The following is a 26,482-nucleotide window of genomic DNA, read 5'->3' as shown; positions in this document are numbered from 1 at the left end:
CATGAGGGATCTCATCTCCCTTCCACTGACACAGATGCCAAGGAGCATGCGATTCGGCCACCTTCCACACAGTTTAATTTTGGTGCTGCGTGTCTTCTCCCTATCTACAATGTCATACTCTACAACCTGTGTGAGCTGCCCTCCTCAGATGTCTTCCCCCCTCTCCAGACTCTGATCTGCTGTGCACGACCTCCTCCCCCTCCTTGCGGCTATCTCTACCACTGAGAGAACGAAGGAGAAGAGCAGAGTGAGCTATCAGAAAGAGAAGCAGCAGGACAATCAGCTAGGTGAAGGAGCGACTGTACAGCAGTTTGACTTTGCATTTAGAAAGTATATGAACAATACAAAAAAAACTGTGCAAAGGTGCCCATAGCCTTTAAGTCTCATAGGAGAAAATAAAAATATGCTTCTAAAAGCAAGTGTCAGAATCTGCAAATCTAGGGACTGTTCAGACGGCGCTACGGGAAACTATGTTGCCGTTCATATGGCCACAGATTTATTTCCGTGCAGTTTTGAGATCCACGTCAAAAACTGGGACAGGGATTTCCTGTGAAAACATAATCTGCATGTGAACCTGCGGTAGTGCAAACTGGAAATCCGAGATTTCTACTGAAAAATGCAGTGAGTGCACATACCCTTAAAGGGCACCTATGACACTGGCTGACCTGTTACCTGTGCACTTAGCAGCTGAAGACATCTGTGTTGGTCCCATGTTCATATGTGCCCGCATTGCTGAGAAAAATGAGTTTTTAATATATACAAATGAGCCTTTAGGAGCAATGGGGGCGTTGCCATTACACCTAGAGGCAACTGACACCCCCTGCAATTTGATCGACAGGACCAGGCAGTTTAAATCTGATCACACACCCCTAGCCCTAACTTCTCCTAAAGTCTTGCGCCGTGCGCTTCAGTATCCGGCACGGGCGCAGTACAGGAAAGTGGCTCGCCTGCAGTTCACTTCTATACTGTGAGCCTCTTTCCTGTACTGCCCCTGTGATGGATACTGAAGTCAGGGCCAGATGTGGTCACGTTTACACCTGGCGCTGTCAATCAAAGTGCAGAGGACACGGCAGTTGGAGAGGGAACAGAACCTTTAGGTGTAACGGCAACTCCCCAGTTGCTCCTAGAGGCTCATTCGCATATATTAAAACCGCCTTCCTTCCTCTCCCTGGGCTGCAGCTAGTGACATTTTATTGTGGCTGCAGTGGTGATGTTTCATGTACCTTGCAGCCAATCACTGACCTCAGGGGTGTACAGTCCCGAACCACTGAGGCCAGTGATTGGCTGCAGCAGTGTACAGGAAATTACAACAGCCACAACAAAGCGTCACTAGTTGCAGCCCTGTAGCATTGGATCGGAGCAGGCGGAAAAAGGGATTGGAAGTGCTTTTATTATTTTATCAGGAGATAGGCAGTTTGCATTAATAAACAAATGGCATGGACAACCCCTTTAAGCTCACTGCATATATGTTTATATAGCCCCCGAACTCTGTGGTTGTGTGAATAGATGGCGCCTTTTGAACTCTGTATTGCAAGAAATCAGAGCTCTGGCTCATTTTACATGGGGTTTTCTGGGTCCAGAATTTTGATGGCCCGTTCTCAGGATAGCTCAGCAATATCTAATCAGCAATCAGCAATCAGTGCTGTGGCCTTTTCATTGTTTGCACCTGCCCGCCATATAGTGGCGGTGCAGGACGTTGCAGCTTCGTCAAGAGCCATGTTTATCATGGCACATAGCTGGCGCTATATTTCTTAGGGTCAACCTGTTAAAGAGCACCTGACAGCAGGATAAACCCAATTACATCAAGTTTTCTACCTGATAGGGTTGATCCTGCTGATTAAGATAATATTTGCTTTGGGAAAATTGGTTGTGGTGTTTCTGTTATGCAAATGAAAGGGGGGGGGGGTATAGCAAGCACTGGAAAGCTGAGGTGCTTTGAGGGGTTAGGCTCCACTGAAGCCCTCATCTGCATAAAGAATACAAGTCTTTTCTTTCTCAAGAACATGACCACCGATTTTCACAAGACAGGTATCATTTTAATCAGCAGGATCAATCCTACCCAGCAGTATGGTTGGTTTAATACAGTTGATCGGACTGACCAGTGTTCTTTCAAGTGCTATTTACGGAGGTGTGACCTTGGAGTTTGCAATGAAAATCACACAGTATCAAAAGGTTCCCTCCAAAATGATTCCTGGACAAAGGCATATAAGATCTAGTATGTTCTGTTAATGCAGAATGCTGGATCCACACGATGAGAGCAGCCAGTGTCCTCCCCGTTTCTGGTTTTAGTCTTGCAGTACATATATCTAGAGGAAACAGTTTCTACTTCTGTAGTTGATGTCTGTATGCGTGCAATGACTTGTGATTGTGGTCGCAGAAAAGCCACTGTGTGTGCATATACATTGTCAACTTCCCACTTCTTAACCTGATATTGAACTGCATGCCTGTGGATATTATATATATATATACAGTACAGACCAAAAGTTTGGACACACCTTCTCATTCAAAGAGTTTTCTTTATTTTCATGACTATGAAAATTGTAGATTCACACTGAAGGCATCAAAACTATGAATTAACACATGTGGCATTATATACATAACAAACAAGTGTGAAACAACTGAAAATATGTAATATTCTAGGTTCTTCAAAGTAGCCACCTTTTGCTTTGATTACTGCTTTGCACACTCTTGGCATTCTCTTGATGAGCTTCAAGAGGTAGTCCCCTGAAATGGTTTTCACTTCACAGGTGTGCCCTGTCAGGTTTAATAAGCGGGATTTCTTGCCTTATAAATGGGGTTGGGACCATCAGTTGCGTTGAGGAGAAGTCAGGTGGATACACAGCTGATAGTCCTACTGAATAGACTGTTAGAATTTGAATTATGGCAAGAAAAAAGCAGCTAAGTAAAGAAAAACGAGTGGCCATCATTACTTTAAGAAATGAATTTCAGTCAGTCAGCCGAAAAATTGGGAAAACTTTGAAAGTAAGGGCTATTTGACCATGAAGGAGAGTGATGAGGTGCTACGCCAGATGACCTGGCCTCCACAGTCACCGGACCTGAACCCAATCGAGATGGTTTGGGGTGAGCTGGACCGCAGAGTGAAGGCAAAAGGGCCAACAAGTGCTAGGCATCTCTGGGAACGCCTTCAAGACTGTTGGAAGACCATTTCAGGGGACTACCTCTTGAAGCTCATCAAGAGAATGCAAAGCAGTAATCAAAGCAAAAGGTGGCTACTTTGAAGAACCTAGAATATGACATATTTTCAGTTGTTTCACACTTGTTTGTTATGTATATAATTCCACATGTGTTAATTCATAGTTTTGATGCCTTCATAGTCATGAAAATAAAGAAAACTCTTTGAATGAGAAGGTGTGTCCAAACTTTTGGTCTGTACTGTGTATATATATATATATATACACACACACACACACACACACATTACTCACAAAAAAAGTTAGGGATATTTGGCTTTCGGGTGAAATTTATGGAAAAAGTAAAAAGTTTCCGCTCCAGTGATATTATATCAGACAAGTCGGGCATTTAAGTAAAAGCAGGAATGGTGATTTCTCAAACAATTTATTGAAACAAAAGCCAACACCAGTGGTGGGTATACCCCCACAAAAAATGTCAGCGTCTCAATAACTTGTCATGCGGCCTTGAGCATCAATTACAGCTTCACAACGACGTCTCATGCTGTTTACAAATCAACTTATTGTCTGCTGAGACATGGCATCCCACTCTTCTTGAAGGGCGGCCCTCAGGTCATTGAGGTTCTGGGGTACAGAGTTACGAGCCTCTACATGGCGACTCAGCTGATCCCATAGGTTATTAATGGGATTCAGCTCTGTAGAAAGTACAGGCCACTCCATTTGAGGTACCCCATTCTCCATGAGATGTTCCCTAATGATGCAACCTCGATGAGCTGGCGCATTGTCCTCCATGAAAATGAAATTAGACCTGTATTTTTAATGCACAATTCACTGCAAAAAATGCACCAAAATGATACGCAACTGACAATACTAGCTAATTCCTCAGGCCGATGTTAAAAGCTGAGAACTTTGTATTTTTAATGCACAAACACAATGACTGGATAAATACTGTTATTCAAGTAGTATGGGCACAGCATAGGGGCATTCTGGTGTAAGTCACAGCATAGCATGGGGACATTCTGGGGTAAGTCACACAGCATAGCATGGGGACATTCTGGGGTAAGTCACAGGAGAAGAAGCGCTGATGCTTGCTGAATATATATATATTGGTTTATAGTTTCCTAAAACACTATAAATACTTCTGAATTTTATAAAATTTATGTACATGCAGGGGCGGATTTGCCATTTCTTTGGCTACAAGCAAAGTATTGTTTGGGGGCTCTCATCTCATCGCCAAGCTCCAAGCCGTCACACAGCTTAAACTGTGCCCTGTTGTAGCAGTAACCTGTGCCCTGTTGTACCGCTAACCTGTGCCCTGTTGTACCGCTAACCTGTGCCCTGTTGTACCGCTAACCTGTGCCCTGTTGTACCGCTAACCTGTGCCCTGTTGTACCGCTAACCTGTGCCCTGTTGTACCGCTAACCTGTGGCCGGTTGTACCACTAACCTGTGACCTGTTGTAGCACTAACCTGTGCCCTGTTGTACCACTAAGGCTACTTTCACACTCGCGTTTTGGCTTTCCATTTGTGAGATCCGTTCAGGGCTCTCACAAGAGGTCCAAAACGGATCAGATTGTCCTAATGCATTCTGAATGGAAAAGGATCCGCTCAGAATGCATCAGTTTGCCTCTGCTCAGTCACCATTCCGCTTTAGAGGCGGACACCAAAACACTACATGCAGCGTTTTGATGTCCGTCTGACGAAACTGATCCAAACGGATCCGTTCTGACACACAAAGGAAGTCAATAGGGACGGATCCGTTTTCACTGACACAATCTGACACAATAGAAAACGGATCCGTCCCCTATTGACTTTCAGTGGTGTTGAAGACGGATCCGTCTTGGCTATGTTAAAGATAATACAAACTGATCTGTTCTGAACAGATGAAGACGGTTGTATTATCTCAGCTGTGCCCTGCTGGGGGGGGGGGGGGGGGGTTCACATCAGCGTTTCACTTTCTGTTTTAGCAATCTGTTCAAATGTGATTAAAACAGAAAATAAATCCATCCTCAGAGTTCAATAGAAAAAAAAAAGGAAAGCAGCATTCAGTCAGGTTTCTGTTATTTTGAATGCTGTTCCGTTTTGGAAGTGTTCCGTTTTTCTTTCCATTTTAGCAAATTCATTTATTTTCTGTTTTAATCACATTTCAACGGATTGCTAAAACGGAAAGTGAAACACTGACGTGAACCCCTCCCTAAGCTGTGCCCTGTTGTACCACTAAGTTTTGCCCTGTTGCACCATAAAGGAAAGGTAATCACAATTTAAATCCTAGTCAACGAGTGCCGTACATGTACAGTGCTGCAGGAAGTGACTTGCCGACCGGCACGGTGATGGGATGGTCAAGGGAGCTGTGCTTTCTCAATCAGGGGCAGGGGTCTAGGCTGTGTCTCATAGGCAACTGTCAGTGTAAGGGCCCATTTTGCAGATCGGATGCAGACCTATTGATTTCAATGCACACCGTGTGCTGCCCGCATCCGCACTTCCATTCCGTAGCCTGCCAAAACGCTAGAACATGTCCTAGTCTTGTCCATATTTGCAGACAAGAATAGGCATTTCCATCATGGAGAAGAACGTTCCGATCCACAAAATGCGGAACGCACGTGGCCTGTATCCATGTTTTGCAGATCTGCAATTTTGCGGTCTGCAAAATTGGATACGGTCATGTGCATGAGCCCTAATACTCGTGGTAAAGTTGAGGCACACAGTTTTCAGTGTTGCAATTTCAAAAGGATTTATTCATTCAAATCATACAGTAGTTTCATCCAGGGCCGGGCCGACACAGAGGCTGGGGAGGCTCCAGCCTCTGGGCGCTCCAGCCTCAGGGCGCAGCAGGGGCCGGAGACCGGTCACCGCCGGAGTCAAACACTTTAAGTCCCCCAGGCGGCAGGCCAGACAGTGGCGAGCCGGCGGCAGGCGAGCGCTTGCTGCCGCTTGAGTTGTGATGTGACAGCAGTGCGAGTGCGGTACTGCATCACAGCCGGTGATTCAAAGGACCCAGGAGGGAGCCGGCAGCGGCAGGAGAACGGTGGGCGGGCCCAGAGCGTGATGCGTCACGCTGATGTCACGCTGCGCCAAGCAGAGCCCGCCCACTGACTGAATTCTTCTCCCGACTCCTGCGCCTGCTGCCTTCTCCAAGTTCTCCCGCCTCAGCAGCCTGCCCACTGTGCCCAGCTGTCCTGGTGTGGACTGTAGTCTCAGAGTAGACTCAGTCTTGTCTTGCCTCCAGTAATAAAGTGCCCTGCTGCCTCTGTATAACTTGTAAGTAGTAGGCGGCGCCAAAATCTCAGGGAGGGAGACAGTTTGAAAAATAAAAATGTGATTTTTACAGTGCCTGCTGGGAAGGGGGGATGGATGCATATGAGGCATAAAAGCAAAGCTCTGCAGATGTGACTATTGGGTCAGTCAATCACTAAATGAACCCTGTTATGGGGAGAAACTGTGGATGACACTATTTGTCATAGACAGACCGTCTGTGTATGACAAATAGTGTCATCCACAGTTTCTCCCCATAACAGGGTTCATTTAGTGATTGACTGACCCAATAGTCACATCTGCAGAGCTTTGCTTTTATAGTAGTAGAATACAGTCACATTGCACGGGCCCTGCTGTCATTATGAAAGCAAATGCGACCCCACACCTCTTTTATTGGTGGTTAGTAAATGGGTCTGTGACAGACCCATTTACTGACCACCAATAAAAGAGGTGTGGGGTCGCATTTGCTTTCATAATGACAGCAGGGCCCGTGCAATGTGACTGTATTCTACTACACCTCCCCGCTCACTGGATATAATCTTATTAACTATATAACCGGGCCCCGCTAGCGCTGTCATCATAAAAGCAGATACAGCACCACAGCCTCACCCCTTGTATTTGGGGGTCATTCCTACACGGACCCTGTTATGGGGGGGATTCCCCCAATAACAGTGTCATCCTCAGATCCCCCCAATAGCAGTGTCATCCACCACAGATCCCCCCATAACAGTGTCATCCACCACAGATCCCCCCATAACAGTGTCAACCACTACAGATCCCCCCATAACAGGGTCATCCACCACAGATCCCCCCATAGCAGTGTCCTCCACCACAGATCCCCCATAGCAGTGTCATCCACCACAGATCCCCCCATAACAGTGTCAACCACTACAGATCCCCCCATAACAGTGTCAACCACTACAGATCCCCCCATAACAGTGTCATCCACCACAGATCCCCCATAGCAGTGTCATCCACCACAGATCCCCCATAGCAGTGTGTGTCATCCACCACATATCCCCCATAGCAGTGTCTTCCACCACAGATCCCCCCATAGCAGTGTCATCCACCACAGATCCCCCATAGCAGTGTCTTCCACCACAGATCCCCCCATAGCAGTGTCTTCCACCACAGATCCCCCCATAGCAGTGTCATCCACCACAGATCCCCCCATAGCAGTGTCATCCACCACAGATCCCCCATAGCAGTGTCATCCACCACAGATCCCCCATAGCAGTGTCATCCAATCCACCACAGATCCCCCATAGCAGTGTCCTCCACCACAGATCCCCCCATAGCAGTGTCCTCCACCACAGATCCCCCATAGCAGTGTCCCCCACCACAGATCCCCCATAGCAGTGTCATCCACCACAGATCCCCCATAGCAGTGTCATCCACCACAGATCCCCCATAGCAGTGTCCTCCACCACAGATCCCCCATAGCAGTGTCCCCCACCACAGATCCCCCATAGCAGTGTCATCCACCACAGATCCCCCATAGCAGTGTCATCCACCACAGATCCCCCATAGCAGTGTCATCCACACATCCTCCATAACAGTGTCATCGAAAGATCCCCCCATAATGGTGCCATCCACAGATCCCACATAACAGTGTTGTCATCCACAGACCTGCCCGATCTGGAGATCGCTCAGGGAGTCCCATCCTGTGGATGGGGGATACATTTTAAATAACAGGATAACCCCTTTAAAGTCATACAAGTCTGCATTTATTTTCATTTCCCTCCTCTGTGCCCCCATATAGTACAGGCTCCCCCATCTGTGCTGTCATATAGTACAGATTCCCTTTCTCTGTGTTGCCATGTTTAGTGGGCTTTATTACTGTGTGGGGCAATACGCATTGGGAGTTTGTACAGAGGTGGGGATGGTGCTGGAATCATGGAATGAGAAGCCTAAACTATTAGTTTTGCAGATTCTGCGGAGACGAGTGGTGGCCAGAAAAAGACTGATTCCAATCAAAGAAGACGTCGCCTTTGATTCACCCTTGAGTCGCCCTGTGAGTCAATATTTATGTACTTTTAATCACTTATGGTTTGCAGAATCTGTGTAGTAATATTGTCATATTGGTTTTAATTTTGTTACAGTGTGGTGTTAGTATCCAGTCACTATGCGGGGGTCATTCCTGTTAGATTCTATATTTATATGGATCTAAAGAGGTTGTGCATTTGTTTACAGCTATAGTTAATTGGTACATAATCATTAAACTGCGCATACTTATGTGTGATTACAACACTAAGTATTTAGTAAAGACTCCACAAGTTGATGGGGGGGGCGCACTTGGGAAGCTCAGCCTCTGTTGGTGGTTGACCTTGTCCCAGCCCTGACTACGTGTATACTGGCTGCTTGCAGCCCTTGACTGGCACCAGAACCTATTAAGTAGAATGCGGTTCTCCATCTTCTCAAAATTCTGAGCCCTAATACTGACAGTCACATTGCATTACAGCACAGAATGTAGGGATCAGACCCTCAAAAGTTGAAGTCCCCATAGTGGGACAAAAATAAAAAGTTGAAAAAATGTTTTCTACAAATAAATAAAAGTTTTAATGCATTTACAGTTGTCAAAAAAGACATATTAGGTATGACCGCACCCGTAAAACATTATATAATCTACCCAGTCAGGTGAATGTTGTAAACAAAAAATAAAGCAAAACAGCCATTTTTTGGTCACCTCGCCTAACAAAAAAGCATAATATTGAGTGATCAAAAAGTATTATGTATCCCAAAATGGTACCAATGAAAAGGTCAACTCATCCCGCAAAAAACAAGCCCATCGTCAGAAAAAAAAAAGGGGTTTCAGAAAATGGTGACACACAAAACATAATTTATTTTCTTGTGCAACACTGAAGATTTTTTTTTTAAATAGACATATTTAGTATCTCTGTGTTGATAACAACCTGTATCACACGATCTACCCCATCAGGCGAACACCGCAAAAAACAAAACAAAAACGGTGCCTCCCAAAAATCATATCAAAAAGTTGTATGTACCCCAAAATGGTATCAATTTAACCGTCACCATTGCCAGAAAAATAACAAAAATATGGCTTTCAGAAGTGACGGTGCAAAAACTTTTTTTTAATGCTTCATGTAAAATTGATATCTCTGTAATCGTACTGACCAGCAGAATAAAGAAAACGTCATTTCTCCCGCATGGGAAACCAAAATTGCTGCTATTTCTCTATCCTGCTTTGCAAAAAGTTAAATAAAAAGTGTTCAAAAAGTTGTATGTACCACAAAATAGAAACAATGATAATGGCAACTCATCCCGCAAAAAGTAAGATCTCACACAGCTCCACTGAGAGAAAAATAAATGTATGGTTCTCAGAAAATGGCTGTACTGGTACGGAGAGGCTGTTCAATAGGAACATGGTGCCTGTAAACCAATCCATCAAAATCTGCGCTGCAAAAGCCAAAGGGTGATCTTTCCCCTTCTGAACCCTGCAGTTTATCCCAATAGCAGTTTACATCCACATTTATGGCATTTCAGTACATTTTAAAGAGCTTGGTGGGTGTCAGAGGGCACAAGCTTGGCACAGCATATTTGGTAATGGAATGCCATATCTGTGGAAAGCTTGCAATTTTCACTTTGCATGGTCCGCTGCGCATTAATTTCTGCAAGATACATGTAGCATCAAAATGATGACTCCACTCCTTGAAGGGGTTCTCCGGGAATTAAGAAAATGAAAATACTTAAATATTACTTCATTATAAATATATTCCCAAATACCTTACATTAGTTATAATGGCTCGTTTTGTCTGGGGAGCAATCATTAGGAGAAACAAAATGGCCGCCATCCTATTAGTCAGACAAAACCTGTCCTAATCACACAGCAGGACAAGTTACTTCACAACACTGAGGTAAAGAGCTGCCTCATCCTCCTCTGCTCTGCTTGTCAGGAATTATCATCCTGAATACAGTTTAATATGGCCATCAACTGAATCTCTGTAGGAATGGAGTTCATGAGCAGATCTGGCTAATGAGCAGCAGCACTTGTACGCAGTCTCCATTACCACAGCCCCACATTACCGCAATCTGTGCTGTCCCTCCTCTCTGTACTTCATGTCTCCTCATGAACTCCATTCCCATAGTGATTTAGCTGAAGATCTTCTCATCTGTATTCAGGATCATAATCCCTGACAAGTAGTAGAGGAGGATGAGGCAGCTCTTTACCTCAGTGTTGTGAAGTAACTTGTCCTGCTGTGTGATTAGGACAGGTTTTGTGTGAACTAATGGGACAGCGGCCATTTTGTTTCCGTTGATGATTGCTCCCCAGACAAAACAAGCCATTATAACTAATGAAAGGTATTTGGGAATATATTTATAATAAACTAATATTTACATATTTTAATTTTCTTAATTCCCAGAGAACCCCTTTAGAATGATTGTGCAGCGATTTATATAGATGACCTATTCTCAGGATAGGTTATCAATATCTGATTGGCGGGGGTCCGACACCCCCGCCGATCAGCTATTTGAAGAGGAGGTGGTGCTCCATGCGAGCGCTGCTTCCTGTTCATTACACTGTACGTCGTCAGAGATCCTGGGTGTCAGACCCCCGCCAATCAGATATCGATGACCTATCCTGAGAATAGGTCATCAATATACACTCACCTAAAGAATTATTAGGAACACCTGTTCTATTTCTCATTAATGCAATTATCTAGTCAACCAATCACACGGCAGTTGCTTCAATGCATTTAGGGGTGTGGTCCTGGTCAAGACAATCTCCTGAACTCCAAACTGAATGTCAGAATGGGAAAGAAGGGCGATTTAAGCAATTTTGAGCGTGGCATGGTTGTTGGTGCCAGACGGGCCGGTCTGAGTATTTCACAATCTGCTCAGTTACTGGGATTTTCACGAACAACCATTTCTAGGGTTTACAAAGAATGGTGTGAAAAGGGAAAAACATCCAGTATGCGGCAGTCCTGTGGGCAAAAATGCCTTGTGGATGCTAGAGGTCAGAGGAAAATGGGCCGACTGATTCAAGCTGATAGAAGAGCAACGTTGACTGAAATAACCACTCGTTACAACCGAGGTATGCAGCAAAGCATTTGTGAAGCCACAACACGCACAACCTTGAGGCGGATGGGCTACAACAGCAGAAGACCCCACCAGGTACCACTCATCTCCACTACAAATAGGAAAAAGAGGCTACAATTTGCACGAAGACTGCAGAATTGGACTGTTGAAGACTGGAAAAATGTTGCCTGGTCTGATGAGTCTCGATTTCTATTGAGACATTCAAATGGTAGAGTCCGAATTTGGCGTAAACAGAATGAGAACATGTATCCATCCTCTGATGGCTACTTCCAGCAGGATAATGCACCATGTCACAAAGCTCGAATCATTTCAAATTGGTTTCTTGAACATGACAATGAGTTCACTGTACTAAAATGGCCCCACAGTCACCAGATCTCATCCCAATAGAGCATCTTTGGGATGTGGTGGAACGGGAGCTTCGTGCCCTGGATGTGAATCCCTCAAATCTCCATCAACTGCAAGATGCTATCCTATCAATATGGGCCAACATTTCTAAAGAATGCTATCAGCACCTTGTTGAATCAATGCCACGTAGAATTAAGGCAGTTCTGAAGGCAAAAGGGGGTCCAACACCGTATTAGTATGGTGTTCCTAATAATTCTTTAGGTGAGTGTATATCGATGCACAACCCCTTTAAAATAGGGAAGGCCAGAGTTACTACTGAGCCATATGGTATGTCCAGGCAAAAGATTAGGGTCATATGTAGGGTGTTTCTAAAACCAGGAAACATGGCATAATAATAAGAGGACTTGCTTTTCACACTGGCATACACTGGACACAACATATTGGGCACTTGGATGGCTTATCTGTGTAAAAATTGCAATTTTCACTTTGCACCATCTTCTGTGAATTAATTTTTGCAAAACACCTGCGGAGTCAAAATGCTCCGTACACCCCTTGGTAAATTCTGTGAGGGGTGTGAATTTTTAAAATGGGGTCACCTCTTGGGGGTTTCTTTTTTTATTTAACCTAAGAGCCTCTGCAGTTGTTGGCCAGTGCTGTATAAATCAGTAAACTAGGCCTCAAATACACATGGTGCTCTCTCTCTTCTGAGCCCTGCGGTGTGCCCATACAGAACTTTACGACCACATTTTGGGTGTTGCTGTATTCAGGAGAAAATGGGTAGCAAATTATGGGGTGCTTTTTCTCCGGTTACCCCTTGTGAAGATGAAAAATATGGGGCTAAAGCAACATTTTATTGGAAACAAAATGTTCTTTGAAACACCAATGGGGTCAAAGTGCTCAGTATACCCCTCGATAAATTCCTTTAGGACTGTAGTTTTTAAAATGAGGTAATTTTTTGGGGGGGTTTTACTGTAGGAGAACCTCAGGGTCTCTTCAAATGTGACATGGCGCCCAAAGACCATTCCAGGAAAAGCTGCCGTCCAAAAAAACATATGGTGCTCCTTCCCTTCTGAGCCCTACCGTGTGCCCATACAACAGTTTATGACCACAAATGGGGTGTTCCTGCAAACTGCCAAATCATGGTAATAAATATTGAGTTGTGTTTTTTTGCTGTTTACCCTTGCTGTGTTACAGGAAAAAAATGGATTAAAATGAAAAATCTGCAAAAAAGAGAAATTTTTTAATTTCACCTCAATTCTCCCTTAATTCTTGTGAAACACCTAAAGGGTTAACAAAGTTAGTAAAATCTGATTTGAAAAATTTGAGGGGTTGAAGTTTCTAGAAATGGGAATTTATGGGTGGTTTCTAATATGTAAGCCCCTCAAAGTCACTTCAGAACTGAATTGGTCCTTAAAAAAGTGTCTTAAAAGCAGATAAATTCAAATTTGGAAAACTGTGAATTTTTCCAAACGTACTGTAAATTTTGATTATTATTTTTTAATAAATAAAGGTAAAACATATTGAACAAAAATTTACCGCTAACAATCAAGTACGATGTGATGCAATAAAATGGTTGCAGAATCGGTTGGATAAGTACAAGCATTCAAAAGTTAGTAGCACATAAAGTAATGCGTCAGATTTACAAAATTTTGCCTTGGTCGATAGGGTGAAAACTGGCTGTGTCCTGAAGGGGTTAACCCTGTTTTCTGGCGGTCCTGTTTTTCGTTTCGCACCATCTGTTGTTTGCTATCACTTAGTGTTTGTACTTCACCAAAGAATCCCTGAATTTTGTATCTCCTTCCATCTCTGCAGCCCAGGAGCTTAGCAAAGCATTACTCTCACACTCCTTGACAAAAAATATAACGCATCGAGATAGAAATGTCGTATTGTGGCAAAACTCGGCATGCAGTTATTTCTCAGGCAGATATGTAAATGATTGAAGTGGTAGTTATGGTCCTGGTAGGCATAGTAGTCCTTGGCATTAGGAAAGTGTTGGTAGGGTGCAAGGCAAGAGTATAGCTGCAGGACCGGCGGATCATGGTGGCAATGCTCAGGCTTGTTGGTTGCCGTAAAGAAGTCTCTTTTCTAAGTTGATGATGAGTGTTGTAGTACAGTTAGAAGCAAAGGCATAGTTCAGAGGTATTTACAGGACAATATTTTTCCAATGGCCATATATAGGCAGCAACAATGGTGGCATAAACGAGCTGTGCCTTACTGACGTGAGCTTGCATGGTCTTGATGTGGTTTGAGACCTTGTAAGATGGCTTGTCTCCTTCTCTCAGGGTTACTTGGGTGATAAAGATGTTTCTCAAGCAGCTGAAGTCTCAGAGATAGAGGTCCTCTGGACTTGGGTCCTGGTCTGCAGAGGCTCTCACACACATGTCTATCCTGCTGCTCTGCTCAGACTAGACTCACTAACCAGGGGGTGGACCAGGTCCATCACCCTGGTAATGTAACTATGCTGCCCACTAATTGCCATTACGCAGTGCAAAAGAAAAGATAAGTGTTTTAACATCAAATCACTGCATTTACTGTAACTTTGCAACTTTGAATTAAATTTTCTAACAGCAATTAACCCTTTGGGAAACTGCATGTGTTAGGATGTGAACAGGATTTCTCAGAATTAGTCACAGTTTAGGTTAGACTTCGAGGGGTGATCTTGTGGAGTTACACCACTAGGAAAATACAGTGCTTAGTAGGTTCTACTGATTAACTTGACCTCACGGCAAACATGCCGGACACCCGTGCACAAAAAAAGACAAAGCAGAGCTAGAGAGAGTACATAGGAGGCAACAAAGGTAATGGCTGGAATGGGTGGACTACAGGTCCCAGAAAGATGATAAAAATTACTGGAGAGATCTAATTTATTTATTTATTTATTTTATGCACTTATATAGTTCTACTATATTCCGGAGCACTTTACAGACATTATCATCCAACTGTCTCCAATGGGGCTCACAATCTAAGGTCCCTATCAGTATGTCTTTGGAGTGTGTGAGGAAACCCGAGGAAACCCATGCAAATACGGGGAGAACATACAAACTCCATGCAGATGTTATCCATGGACAGATTTAAACCTAGGACCCCAGCGCTGCAAGGCACCAGTGCTAACCAGTGAGCCACCGTGCTGCCCCAATCTAATAATTATGTATAAATATAGTATATCAAAGGTCAATACAGAGCTCTCTCCAGTCATCTATTTAGCTATAACAAGGGGACATCCTCCACGTCTAGTGAAGAGAAGGTTCCTCCACCAACACAGAAGAGGATTCTTTACGGTAAGAGCAGTGAGACTATGGAACTCTCTGCCTGAGGAGGTGGTGATGGTGATTTCATTAAAAGAGTTTAGGAGGGGCCTGGATGTATTTCTGGAGTGTAATAATATTACAGGTTATAGCTACTAGAGAGGGGTCATTAATCCAGGGAGTTATTCTGATTGCCTGATTGGAGTCGGGAAGGAATTTTTTTTTACCCAAAGGTGAGGAAAATTGCCTTCTACCTCATGGTGGGTTGTCCAATGGATCAATGTTGCAGAATAATTACTGGATGGACTGGTCTTTTTTACTGGATGGACTGGTCTTTTTAATCACTGGATGGACTGGTCTTTTTTTCAGCCTTACAAACTATGTTACTGTGTTTTCTGACATATAGGCACTCACATGATCTTAGATACTTTTTGTTTTAGCTTTGATACTTTTAGTCACTCTGAACATTTCCTGAATTTCTGGTTTAAAAGAGCAACATAAAAAATAATGGTTAAAGGGAGCCTGTCATGTTGTACCTGCAGTTGTAACTTCGGGCAGCATGTTATAGAGCAGGAGGAGCTGAGCAGGTTGATACATAGGCCCTGATTTATCAACCTTGGACAGTTTGAAGTTTGTCTTCAAATGTGTCTATTTGTGTAAAGGTAACGGTCAGTGAGTCAAATTTAGGTAAGTTATTGAATTTAGAACAGGCAAACTATCACATTCTGACTTATCCTTACCTGCCACAGCTACCACAGGTCAGGAGTGGGGCGAGACAATTTTTTGAGAATTGTCCTCTTGTCCTCTATGATGAAGAAAGCCAAAAACCAACTTACTCCACAGGAAAGCCCACAAAGAGCTGGATGTCTGAAGCCGACTTAGCGGGAGCAAAAAATAACTTTGGCCTGTCGCAGACCATTGATGAGTTTGTCTTAGAAGTCAAACGACAGAAAAGTCCCAATTTACTTCAAAATAAAAACCAGTTTGATAAATCAGGGCATAGATGTTTTAGGAAAATATGCACTATAACTTGTAATATATTTATTTAAATCACTGCTCTTTTCATGCTTAGGAGTCCAGTGGGTGGTCCTATTGTGGTGCTTACAGAGATAACTGTCAATCGCTGATAGGACCGCACACTGGACTCCAAAGCATAGAAAAGCAGAAACTGAAATGAATAAAAATACAAGTTGCACTAAATCTTCCAGACAAAACTATACATCAATCTGCTCAGCTCCTGCTGCTCTATAACATATATAGTGCTGCACTGAGTCCTGACTGAGTACAGCATCAGGATGTCGCACACTATGACCTGACGTGCAGCGCGGCACTGACAGAGTGGTGGCGCCGTCTTGAGCAGGAGAGGTAAGTTCATTTGGTCTAAGCTAAGGTCTGATGCGGATTCGGGATGTGATGAAGATAGGGGGTCTGATCTGAGGTGTGATTAACCTTGGAGGTCTGAAGTCTGATGAAAAATATCCTTTTCTTATTTTCCTCCTCTAAATACTAGGTGTGTCTTATGGTCCTGTGCGTCCTATAGTCCAAAAATACAGTATATACATGTGCGAGTGTGTGTGCTTTTGCAGGATGTTCTTGTATGGAGAAGCAAACTTAAAGGCTATGTGCACCTTCGGGGACAATTATTTTTTATGATTGCATTTTACTCATTTTGGGCTAAAATTTTTTTTTTCCAATTGGTCTTTATTAAAAATATTCAGCCGTTCTGTCACAAAGGGTAACTATATGTCTAGCTGTGAGAATCGTGTGGTTCATCTAATAGCCCTTCTAACTATAATTACTAAGAGGTCATAATCAACAATTGAGCTATAATGAGTGTTTATAATGCCAGAGATAAAGAGCCATCAGCTGAGCTGCCTGTGACAGAACAGAGTGAAAGCAGACAGCAGGCTACTAGAGAATCTTAAGGCTGTACAGAGAAAGGGGTTCTAAATTTTTAATAAAAGAATTGAAAAAAGGATTTTTAGTTAAAAATGAGTACAATGCAATAATAAATAGAAAATTGCACCCAAAGGTTTACATAGCCTTTAACTACACGTTCAATACAGTTAAAAAATGCATTCTAACACATACCACCCCAACATATGCCAAGAACACTCTTGGGGTAAGTAGTGCCTTAGTCTAAGCTCCAGCATCCGTCAGTTATTTTCATGTCTCTCCTACATTATTGATGTGCTATAAATCATTTCTGATCCACCCCCTTCATCTCCACTATTCATGTGATTCCCTAATCTAGTCTACAAAGTGGAGCATAACTGGCGGACAGAAGCTTAGGAAAAATGTACATATCTGCAAATACAGTCAAGCATTGTGTAGTTATGACATGTTCTCCCAGCAAATAGAATTATGTTCCATGAGCACAATAGTCAGGGAGTTATATATAGTCGCCCTCTCTGTTTATCTACTGTTAAAGAGTGGAAGACGTGTTCCAGCTCATTGATTCGGGACACATTTAAGAAGAGATTTTTCATTGATTATTTGCTAGAAAACAATTGTGAACCTTATAAATCACCATGTTGTATTGTGTGTTTTATAAGTGAGCAAAGGTCGCACTACATTTTGTCCAGGAGAGTAAAAATACTCCTCCGACCATTTTTGAGGAGTATTTTTCGCCCGAGGAGGATTACGAAATTTGCAGTAATTCAAATACATAATATACCTGCCTACACTTGCTCACATCTGCGTTTGGAGCCTCTGTTGCCGATTCTGTCTAAAGACCAGATAAAAAAGCAGCACTTTTTTGGTCTGGACTCGTGAATGGAAACTGGATGGACTCCATCATGGTAAGCAGGGGCTGTACAGCTTCTTCCCTGTCAATTAGGCCGAGTTCACATAACATTTTTGCCATATATTTAATGTACACACAAAAAACATATATACATTAACAGATGCCTCAGACAGACGCCATACTGTGGCATCTGTCACCATAGAATTCCATTGTAAAAAAATAAATAAAATAATAATACGTTAGTCTACATGTTTTTTGCTGGACTTTGCAGGATGGAAAAACATGGTACACTACACTTTCCCATCCTGCAGTCCTAAAAAAAAGTACTTTTTTTTTTTTTGGAACTCCATGGTGATGGATGTCACAGTATTGCATCTGTTGTGTATGTTGATTATATGACAAAAACCCAGCCTTACGTGCCCGATCCCGCACTTCCGTTATTTTCGTTGTTCTGCTCCATTAGATGAGCAGAACAACAGAAATAAATAGTGGTGATGTGAACGGGGCCTAAGAGGTGGGGATTTATGCAGGGGACTAGAGATGAGCGAATTTCATATTTTGAAAATCGTTTGGTGGTAAAAGCAGAATTGCGTCATGGATTCCGTTACCACGGACCATAACGCAATTCTATGACGGAATGCATAACGTAATGTCTAGAAGTCTATGGCCTGCATAACGGATCCGTCCCGTTTCCGTTATGCAGGGGAGTCCAGTGTCTTGAGTGTATCACTTCCTATTTGTAAGTAACTATAGGGCAATTTTGGGGGATTTTTACAATAAATAAGTTAGGTTTTATGGGATAATTTTTCAGTGATTTAGGCAGAAATCTGCTGACAGATGCCCTTTTAGTATTCATGATTTTAAACAGAACCTATGTAGTTGATTGAGCAGATTAAAGTTGTCCATACACTTTCAATAGCTGTTGACCATCAGCCGTTCCTCCCAACCACTCCATACACATGCACGTTCTGGTGGCAGCTTATCTCTTGTGAGAACTAAAGATTGAGCATGTTTATAGCATGTGGACCCTTCCTTCCTCTGACATCTTCTGTCGGGTAAAAGTAAGGAACCCCAATACATATCAAATAGTTGACCAGTTCCACCAAAATTGGTGGGTTCAGCTGATTTTGCTATTATGTGTATGGACACCTTAAGAATTTGTTGGGGAAAAATGGTACACTTGAGTTTAGGTTTATTAATTGAAATCTTTCTATAATGGCATGACATCATGTCAGAGAAATTGCACCCAATAAATAGATCTGCCTGGTCCTACTGGCAGCAAATATCCCACCCATCTTGGTCAGTCCAAAGCATTAAGAGAGATTACACATGGACTTCTTCCAGCCGGGTAGACACAATGATCAGTGAATCCACTTTTTTTTAGATGTGAATGGAAACAGATTCAAGAAAATTTCCAGTAGAGATCTCTTAAGACATTCTGTAAGATTGATATTGCTCTGGTCAAGTGTGAATTTTCTGTCTCTCTTTTTCCTAGCCCTGGCCTCTGTCTTGTGCACGTCTCCCGAAAGTTCCATCATCAGAGAGCAGAAGATCCTCCAGATGAGGTTATCGGTGCCCAGTGATGCCCCTGACTGCCGTCCTCCGTGTCTTGCTGGTGCTAATACTGCTTTACCAGGTACAGGAATAAATGGAAAGATATGACTCTCCTTTTTTCACTATGAGTCCCGTGATCGTCCAAAAGACAGAGCCTGACTCGTGATTCCTGGAAATCCTCCAACTGTGCTCATGAGGGAATGACCAGGAGTACAGGTCACATCCTCTGTGTGAGAGGGATACATGCACACACAGCCACAAGTGACACCACACATGGATGTGAAAAACAGTACGGTTCAAGAAAAAAGTGCATCACCATTCATAATAGATATGTATAAAACCTTGCAAGGTTAAAGGCTGAAGACATATTTGCTAAATCTTCCATCATCCATCAAGATGGAGCAGATTTCTTATTCTTTAGATGCAACTTTTTATTAATTCTTTTGTATTTGAAATAAGTTGATTAATTTTCAGGTTGTATTTAGTAATAAATCACTGACCTAATTCACTTATGACTTAAAGGGAACCTGTCACCTGGATTTTGGGTGTAGAGCTGAGGACATGGGTTGCTAGATGGCCGCTACCACATCCGCAATACCCAGTCCCCATAGCGCTGTGTGCTTTTATTGTATAAAAAAACCGATTTGATACATATGCAAATTAACCTGAGATGAGTCCTGTATGTGAGATGAGTCCAGGGACAGGACTCATCTCAGGGTAATTTGCATATGTATCAAATCGGTTTTTTTACACAATAAAAGCACACAGAGCTATGGGGACTGGGTATTGCGGATGTGCTAGCGGCCATATAGCAACCCATGTCCTCAGCTCTATACACAAAATCCTGGTGACAGGTTCCCTTTAAAGGGGTTGTATCACCTCGTACACTGGGGGCATATCTCTAGGATATACCCCCAATGTCTGAACAGAGCCTGCAAAATGGAGGAGGGCACACCTCCTTTCATTTCTATGGGAGTGCCGAAAATAGCTAGCACCATAGAAGTGAATAGAGTGGTGGCTGCGCTTGTACGGTGTGCTTCACACTCATTTCAATTGGACTTCCGAAAATAATCAAACTCACTGTTTGGCTATTTTCGGCACTCCCATATAAATGAATAGAGGTGCATCCGCCTTCACTTTGTGGGCTCCGTTCTAAACATAGGTGCGGGTCCCAGTAGTGGAACCTGCAGCTATCAGACATTAGGGGCATATAGTAGCAATATGCCTCCAATGGATGAGATGACTCAACCCCTTTAATAACATTAAGATGAGTGGGGGAAGCGCCGAGGTAACCGCTTCCTCAAGCAAAATTGTGATGGGGTTGAGCTTAAGGCTCTGTTTGGCAGGTCAAGTTCTTTCACGCCAAACTCACCAACCATGCCTATGGACCTTGCTTTGTGCACCGGGGCACAGTCATGCTGGAAGATAAAACAGAACTATCAGTTGTAGACCAACCCCCCAAAAACAACCCCATAGCATTGTTCCTCCTCCACCAAACTCTACAGTCAAGCAGATAATCTTCTCCTGGCATTTGCCAAAACCAGACTCATCCATCAGTCAGATAGAGAAAATTGGTTCATCACTCCACAGAACATGTTTCCACTGCTCCAGAGTCCAGTGGTGGCACGCTTTACACTATTCCATCCAATGCTTGGCATTGTGCTTGGTGATGTAAGGCTTGCATGCAGCTGATAGGCCACGGAAACCCATGCCAAGAAGCTCCCAACACAGCACACTTTTGTGCTGATGTTAATGACAGAGGAGGTCTGGACTTGGTGACTTTTATGAACTATTCGCCTAAGTGCTTGGTGACCCCTCTCTGTAACTCTATGTGGCCTCCACTTCGTAGCTGCTTCCTAGTTGCTGTGGTTCCTTCCAATTTACAATAATACCACTCACAGTTAATGGTGGAATATTTAGGAGGTAAGAAATTTCATGAACTGACGTGTGGCAGTGGTGGCATCCTATTACAGGACCATGCTGAAATTCAGTGCGCAGTAAAGACGGACTGCCTGGCTAGAGGCTGGATTTTATACACCTGTGGCAATGGCAATGAACGAGACACCTGAATTCAATGGTTAAGACTTGTCCCAATACTTTTCTCCATATACAGTATATAAACATATAAGTAACACCTAAATATTATTTTTTTCACATGACTTTGAGACATTAATAAAGAATCATTGCAAGCTACTGTATTTCATATGTGCATGAAATGAGCTGCTCATCAGGTTACTGCCATTTAGGAAGCTATCTTGTATGATTCAATTAGCCTCTGCATAACAACGCTTTTCTGCATGTCTGTGAATTGGTTTCCATGACTGTTTTCTTCACAGACTGTCTCGGCTCAGGTTATGGATTACCTGTATGACAGCTGGAGGAGGTATGAAACTGAGTGCCAACAGAATATGTCCATGGAGCCCCCTCCAACAGGTGAAATCCAACTCTTTATCATGTATGCTTACAGAATGTAGACACAAGACTCTGTTCATATATATATATATATATATATATATATATAATATCTGATGACTCCACCACCTAAAGCCCTTTACTACAGCACCAAGAAATTGCAGACACACTTGTTGATGATAAATATACTTAAAGAGGTTCTGCACTTTGTTTTAACTGATCTATCCTCTGGATAGATGATCAGCTTCTGACTGGTGGGGGTCCGACACCCGGGACCCCCCCCCCCCCCCCCCCAACCAGCTGTTTGAGAAGACAGTGGAGTTCCAGCAGCACCGCGGCCTTCTCACTGTTTACCGCTGGCCCAGTGACGTCACGACTAGTATCAACTAGCGTGGGCGGGCTAAGCTCTGTTCACTTGAATAGCGCTTAGCCCCGCCCACGCTAGTTGATACTAGTCGTGACGTCACTGGGCCGGTGGTAAACAGTGAGAAGGCCGCGGCGCTGCTGGAGAGCCGCTGCCTTCTCAAACAGCTGATCGGCGGGGTTCCCGGGTGTCAGACCCCCGCCGATCAGAAGCTGATGATCTATCCAGAGGATAGATCATCAGTTTAAACAAAGTGCAGAACCCCTTTAACTATGGCCTTTCTTTATTCTACAAATGTTGGCGTGACTGTAATGCCCTATGAGACAGACTAATTGATCCTAGAAGTCATATGAAGGGTTATTTGTGTTCTATTAGTTGGTCCTTCTCCAGATGCTCACACACTGTAGTTAGTAGCCCACATTTTATTAGGTGTACATCTTAGCTGCCTTTACACATGTGGCTGACCCAAGAACAACAACCAACGAGTTGCAATAACACAGTTGTACCAATATCTAAGTAGTGAGACCCCTAGAGGCCATACACAGCATAGAGGATGGCTAGAGGCTGGATTTTATACACCTGTGGCAATGGCAATGAACGAGACACCTGAATTCAATGGTCTTCTCACTGTTTACCGCTGGCCCAGTGACGTCACGACTAGTATCAACTAGCGTGGGTGGGCTAAGCTCTGTTCTCTTGAATGGCGCTTAGCCCCGCCCACGCTAGTTGATACTAGTCGTGACGTCACTGGGCCGGTGGTAAACAGTGAGAAGGCCGCGGCGCTGCTGGAGCGCCGCTGCCTTCTCAAACAGCTGATCGGCGGGGTTCCCGGGTGTCGGACCCCCGCCGATCAGATGCTGATGATCTATCCAGAGGATAGATCATCAGTTTAAACAAAGTGCAGAACCCCTTTAACTATGGCCTTTCTTTATTCTACAAATGTTGGCGTGACTGTAATGCCCTATGAGACATATTGCTACATCCTTTCCCGTTTAAATGAAAGAACAATGAAATATAACTAACACAAAATGGTAAACATGTAAAACATAGCTATAAGGCCTCTTGCCCATGAACGTTAAGGGCTCTGTGCCGATGCTGCAGACCCCAAATTGCAGTCCCCAATGCACTCGGGTCCGAGATCTGTCCATTCCGCAAAAAGATGGAACAAGTTCTATTTTTATGCGCAACGGAAGCACGGAATGGAACACCACGGAAGCGCTCCGTAGTGCTTCCATGCGGTTCCGTTCCGTGCTTCTGTTCTGCACCGCATCTCCGGATTTGCGGACCCATTCAAGTGAATGGTTCCACATCCGTGATGCGTAATGCACATGGCCAATGCCCTGTGTATTGCAGAACCGCCGTATGCAGCCCGCAATACGGCCACGGGAGCACTACGGCCGTGTGCAAGAGGCCTTAGATATAGTCCTTGAGGTGAGCTGCCTTTCTGATTGTTCTGCCAGCTCACATAACATATGAGGTTTCTTCACACAAATCTTGGTGTTCTTCTGATTCTGGTAGTCTATTTTCTGGGACTGGCTGTCTCTGACCAGAGACCTCCCCATGCTCCTCAGCAGTTTCCGTTTCTTTGTTGCCGGTATTCATAGTCTCATTGCTTTAAGTGCCCATATACTGTTCCAAGGGCCCTATATCATCTCTTTCTTGTGTTTTTCTCAGATGTCTCCGATTTCTGATCAATCTTCTTCCTTCCTCTGTTATAATTTCATAGGACAGTGCTCCCAATTTCTGGACGACCTTTGCCTTTTTGCCAGTGTTTGTCATATTTGCCTATTGGCTCAATCCGTACATTTTCATTGCTCTGGAGAACAGGCAGATCTTTTGCAGATTTATTGTAATAGACTTTCTCTTCAGTTTGGCTTTAACATTGCCCACAAGCTTTGGCTTTAGTAGTTGACCTGCCGTTGGTAAGAGAGTCCTTGTACGTTACTCATAAGCCGCTGTGCTGGACTGTGCCTCTTTTGCTTTCTGCATGAGTCTTTTGGCTGTTTTTACTGCTGACTCTGCTTTGCCATTACTCTGAGGATATCCTGGAGATGATGTCTGGTGCTCAAATTCCCACCTCTCCCTGGATTTGTTGAACTCTTCAGATGTAAATTGAGCAGCGTTGTCAGAGAACACAATATCAGGAATGCCATACCTGGCAAAATGGGCCTTGAGTTTTTTAATGACTGTTTTTGCCCTTGTGTCCTGCAAGTAGTCTATCTCCCAGAAGTTGGAAAAAATAGTCCACAGCTACCAGATATTCCTTTTTCATTTCACTTGAACAGATCTGTTCCTACTTTTGACCATGGTCTGTTTGGAATTGTATGTGGTTGCAATGTCTCTTTCGGTGGCTTATCATTGCACGATGCACATATTTCACACTGTGCTATAAAGTTTTTTATGTGGTCATTCATTCCAGGCCAATAAACATATTCTCGTGCCCGACGTAGACATCCTTCTACACCTAAGTGAAGTAGAGTGCAATCTTTCTATTATGTCTCTTCTGAGGGATTCCGGTACAACAGCCCTTTCTCTTTTAGAAATGATTCCATGCTGCACAGAGAGTCCATCTCTTATGTGAAAAAATGGAGAAACTTCCATTGGGGCATGTTGCTTGTATTTTGGCCATCCCTTCAAGATGACACTCTAAGGTCTGTACAGATCTGTATTTGTTTCAGCCTCTCTTTTGAGACAGATATTCACACATATCGATGCTTTCAATGTCTTTTTCTTCTTCATTTGTTATGGGTAGCTAAGCTCTGCTTAGGGCATCTGCAATCAGTAAATCCTTCCCAGGACAGTAACAAATGTCCAAATCATATTTCTGAAGCCTTAAACTCATACGCCGTAGTCTTTTTGGGGCATTCAGTAGTGGCTTCTTTGTAATACTTTCTAAAGGCTTGTGATCCGAATGCACCACTACTACTTGTCAACCGTAGGTGTACTGGTGGAATTTCTCCAACCCAAATACTGCAGCTAGTCGTTCCTTCTCGATTTGAGCATATCCTTGCTCTGTTAGGCCCCTTTCACACGGGCGAGTTTTCCGCGCGGGTGCAATGCGTGAGGTGAACGCATTGCACCCGCACTGAATCCAGACCCATTAATTTCTATGGGGCTGTGCACATGAGCGGTGATTTTCACGCATCACTTGTGGGCTGCGTGAAAATCGCAGCATGTTCTATATTGTGTGTTTTTCACGCAACACAGGCCCCATAGAAGTGAATGGGGCTGTGTGAAAAATCGCAAGCATCCGCAAGCAAGTGCAGATGTGGTGCGATTTTGACGCATGGTTGCTAGGATGAAAGTCTATTTACTGTATTATTTTTCCTTATAACATGGTTGAAGGTCAATTGAGGGTTAAAAAAAATAAATAAAAATTAACTCACCTCCTCCAATTGATCGCGTAGCTGCCGGTCTCCTATTCTTTCTTCAGGACCTGTGGTGACATCACTGTGCTCATCACATGATACATCACATGATCCATCACCATGGTGATGGACCATGTGATGAGCTCAGTGACGTCACCACAGGTCCTTTGACAGGTCCTGAAGAAAGAACAGGAGAACAGCAGCTACGCGATCAATTGGAGGAGGTGAGTTAATTAATTAATTTATTTTTTAACCCTCAATTGACCTTCTACTAAGCATTCTGTATTAAAGAATGCTATTATTTTCCCTTATAACCATGTTATAAGAGAAAATAATAAAATTGACAGAATACTGAACCCAAACCCGAACTTCTGTGAAGAAGTCCTGGTTCGGGTCTGGGTACCAAACATGCCGATTTTTCTCATGCGCGTGCAAAACGCATTAAAACACTTTGCACTCGCGGGGAAAAATCGTGCATGTTCCCGCAACGCACCCGCATCTGTTTCCGCACGTCACCCGCAACGCCCGTGTGAACCCAGCCTTAGAGTTAAAGCTCTGCTTGCATATGTGATTGGCTGTTTATCCTGCATTAGTGTGGCTCCAAGGCCTGTTTCTGAGGCATCACATTGTACTACCACTGCTTGATCTGGATTAAAATATTTTAGGGTTGCTGTGTCTGCAATAGCATTTTTCACTGACTGAAAAGCCGTTTCATGGCTTTCTGTCCATTCCCAGAGTGTGTCTTTGTAAGTTAGCTGTCTCAGTGGCTCACACATGTCTGATAAATGCTTGCAAAATTTAGAAAGATAATTCACCATGTCCAGGAATCAGGGGCGGATTGGCCATAGACCTTACAGGAAAATTTCCCGGTGGGCCAATATATAGGGGGCCGCCTGAGCCCTCTTCTTGGCCGGCCAGTGGAAGTTTTTTGGTGATGTATTTTGCGCTGCTGGCAGTATTTTGTGATGGACTGTGGCATTTGGCTCTGTT

General features: G+C 43.6%; 1 protein-coding gene across 2 annotated transcripts in view; it reads left to right on the top strand.

The window, feature by feature from the left end:
• GCGR (glucagon receptor) overlaps positions 1-26,482 on the top strand; it is an 88,995-nt gene that overhangs the window by 25,240 nt on the left and 37,273 nt on the right. For both annotated transcript variants that reach the window (XM_040436897.1, XM_040436896.1), the window contains exons 2-3: positions 19,290-19,430; positions 21,685-21,781. In XM_040436897.1, coding sequence (XP_040292831.1) covers positions 19,377-19,430; positions 21,685-21,781 — 151 coding nt within the window. In that variant the 5' untranslated portion in view covers positions 19,290-19,376. The remainder of the gene's footprint in view (positions 1-19,289; positions 19,431-21,684; positions 21,782-26,482) is intronic.

Source organism: Bufo bufo, chromosome 6 (genome assembly GCF_905171765.1).
Source record: "Bufo bufo chromosome 6, aBufBuf1.1, whole genome shotgun sequence".
NCBI lineage: Eukaryota > Metazoa > Chordata > Amphibia > Anura > Bufonidae > Bufo > Bufo bufo.
Note: the sequence above shows the minus strand (reverse complement) of the source record. Positions and strands in the feature narration are given on the sequence as shown.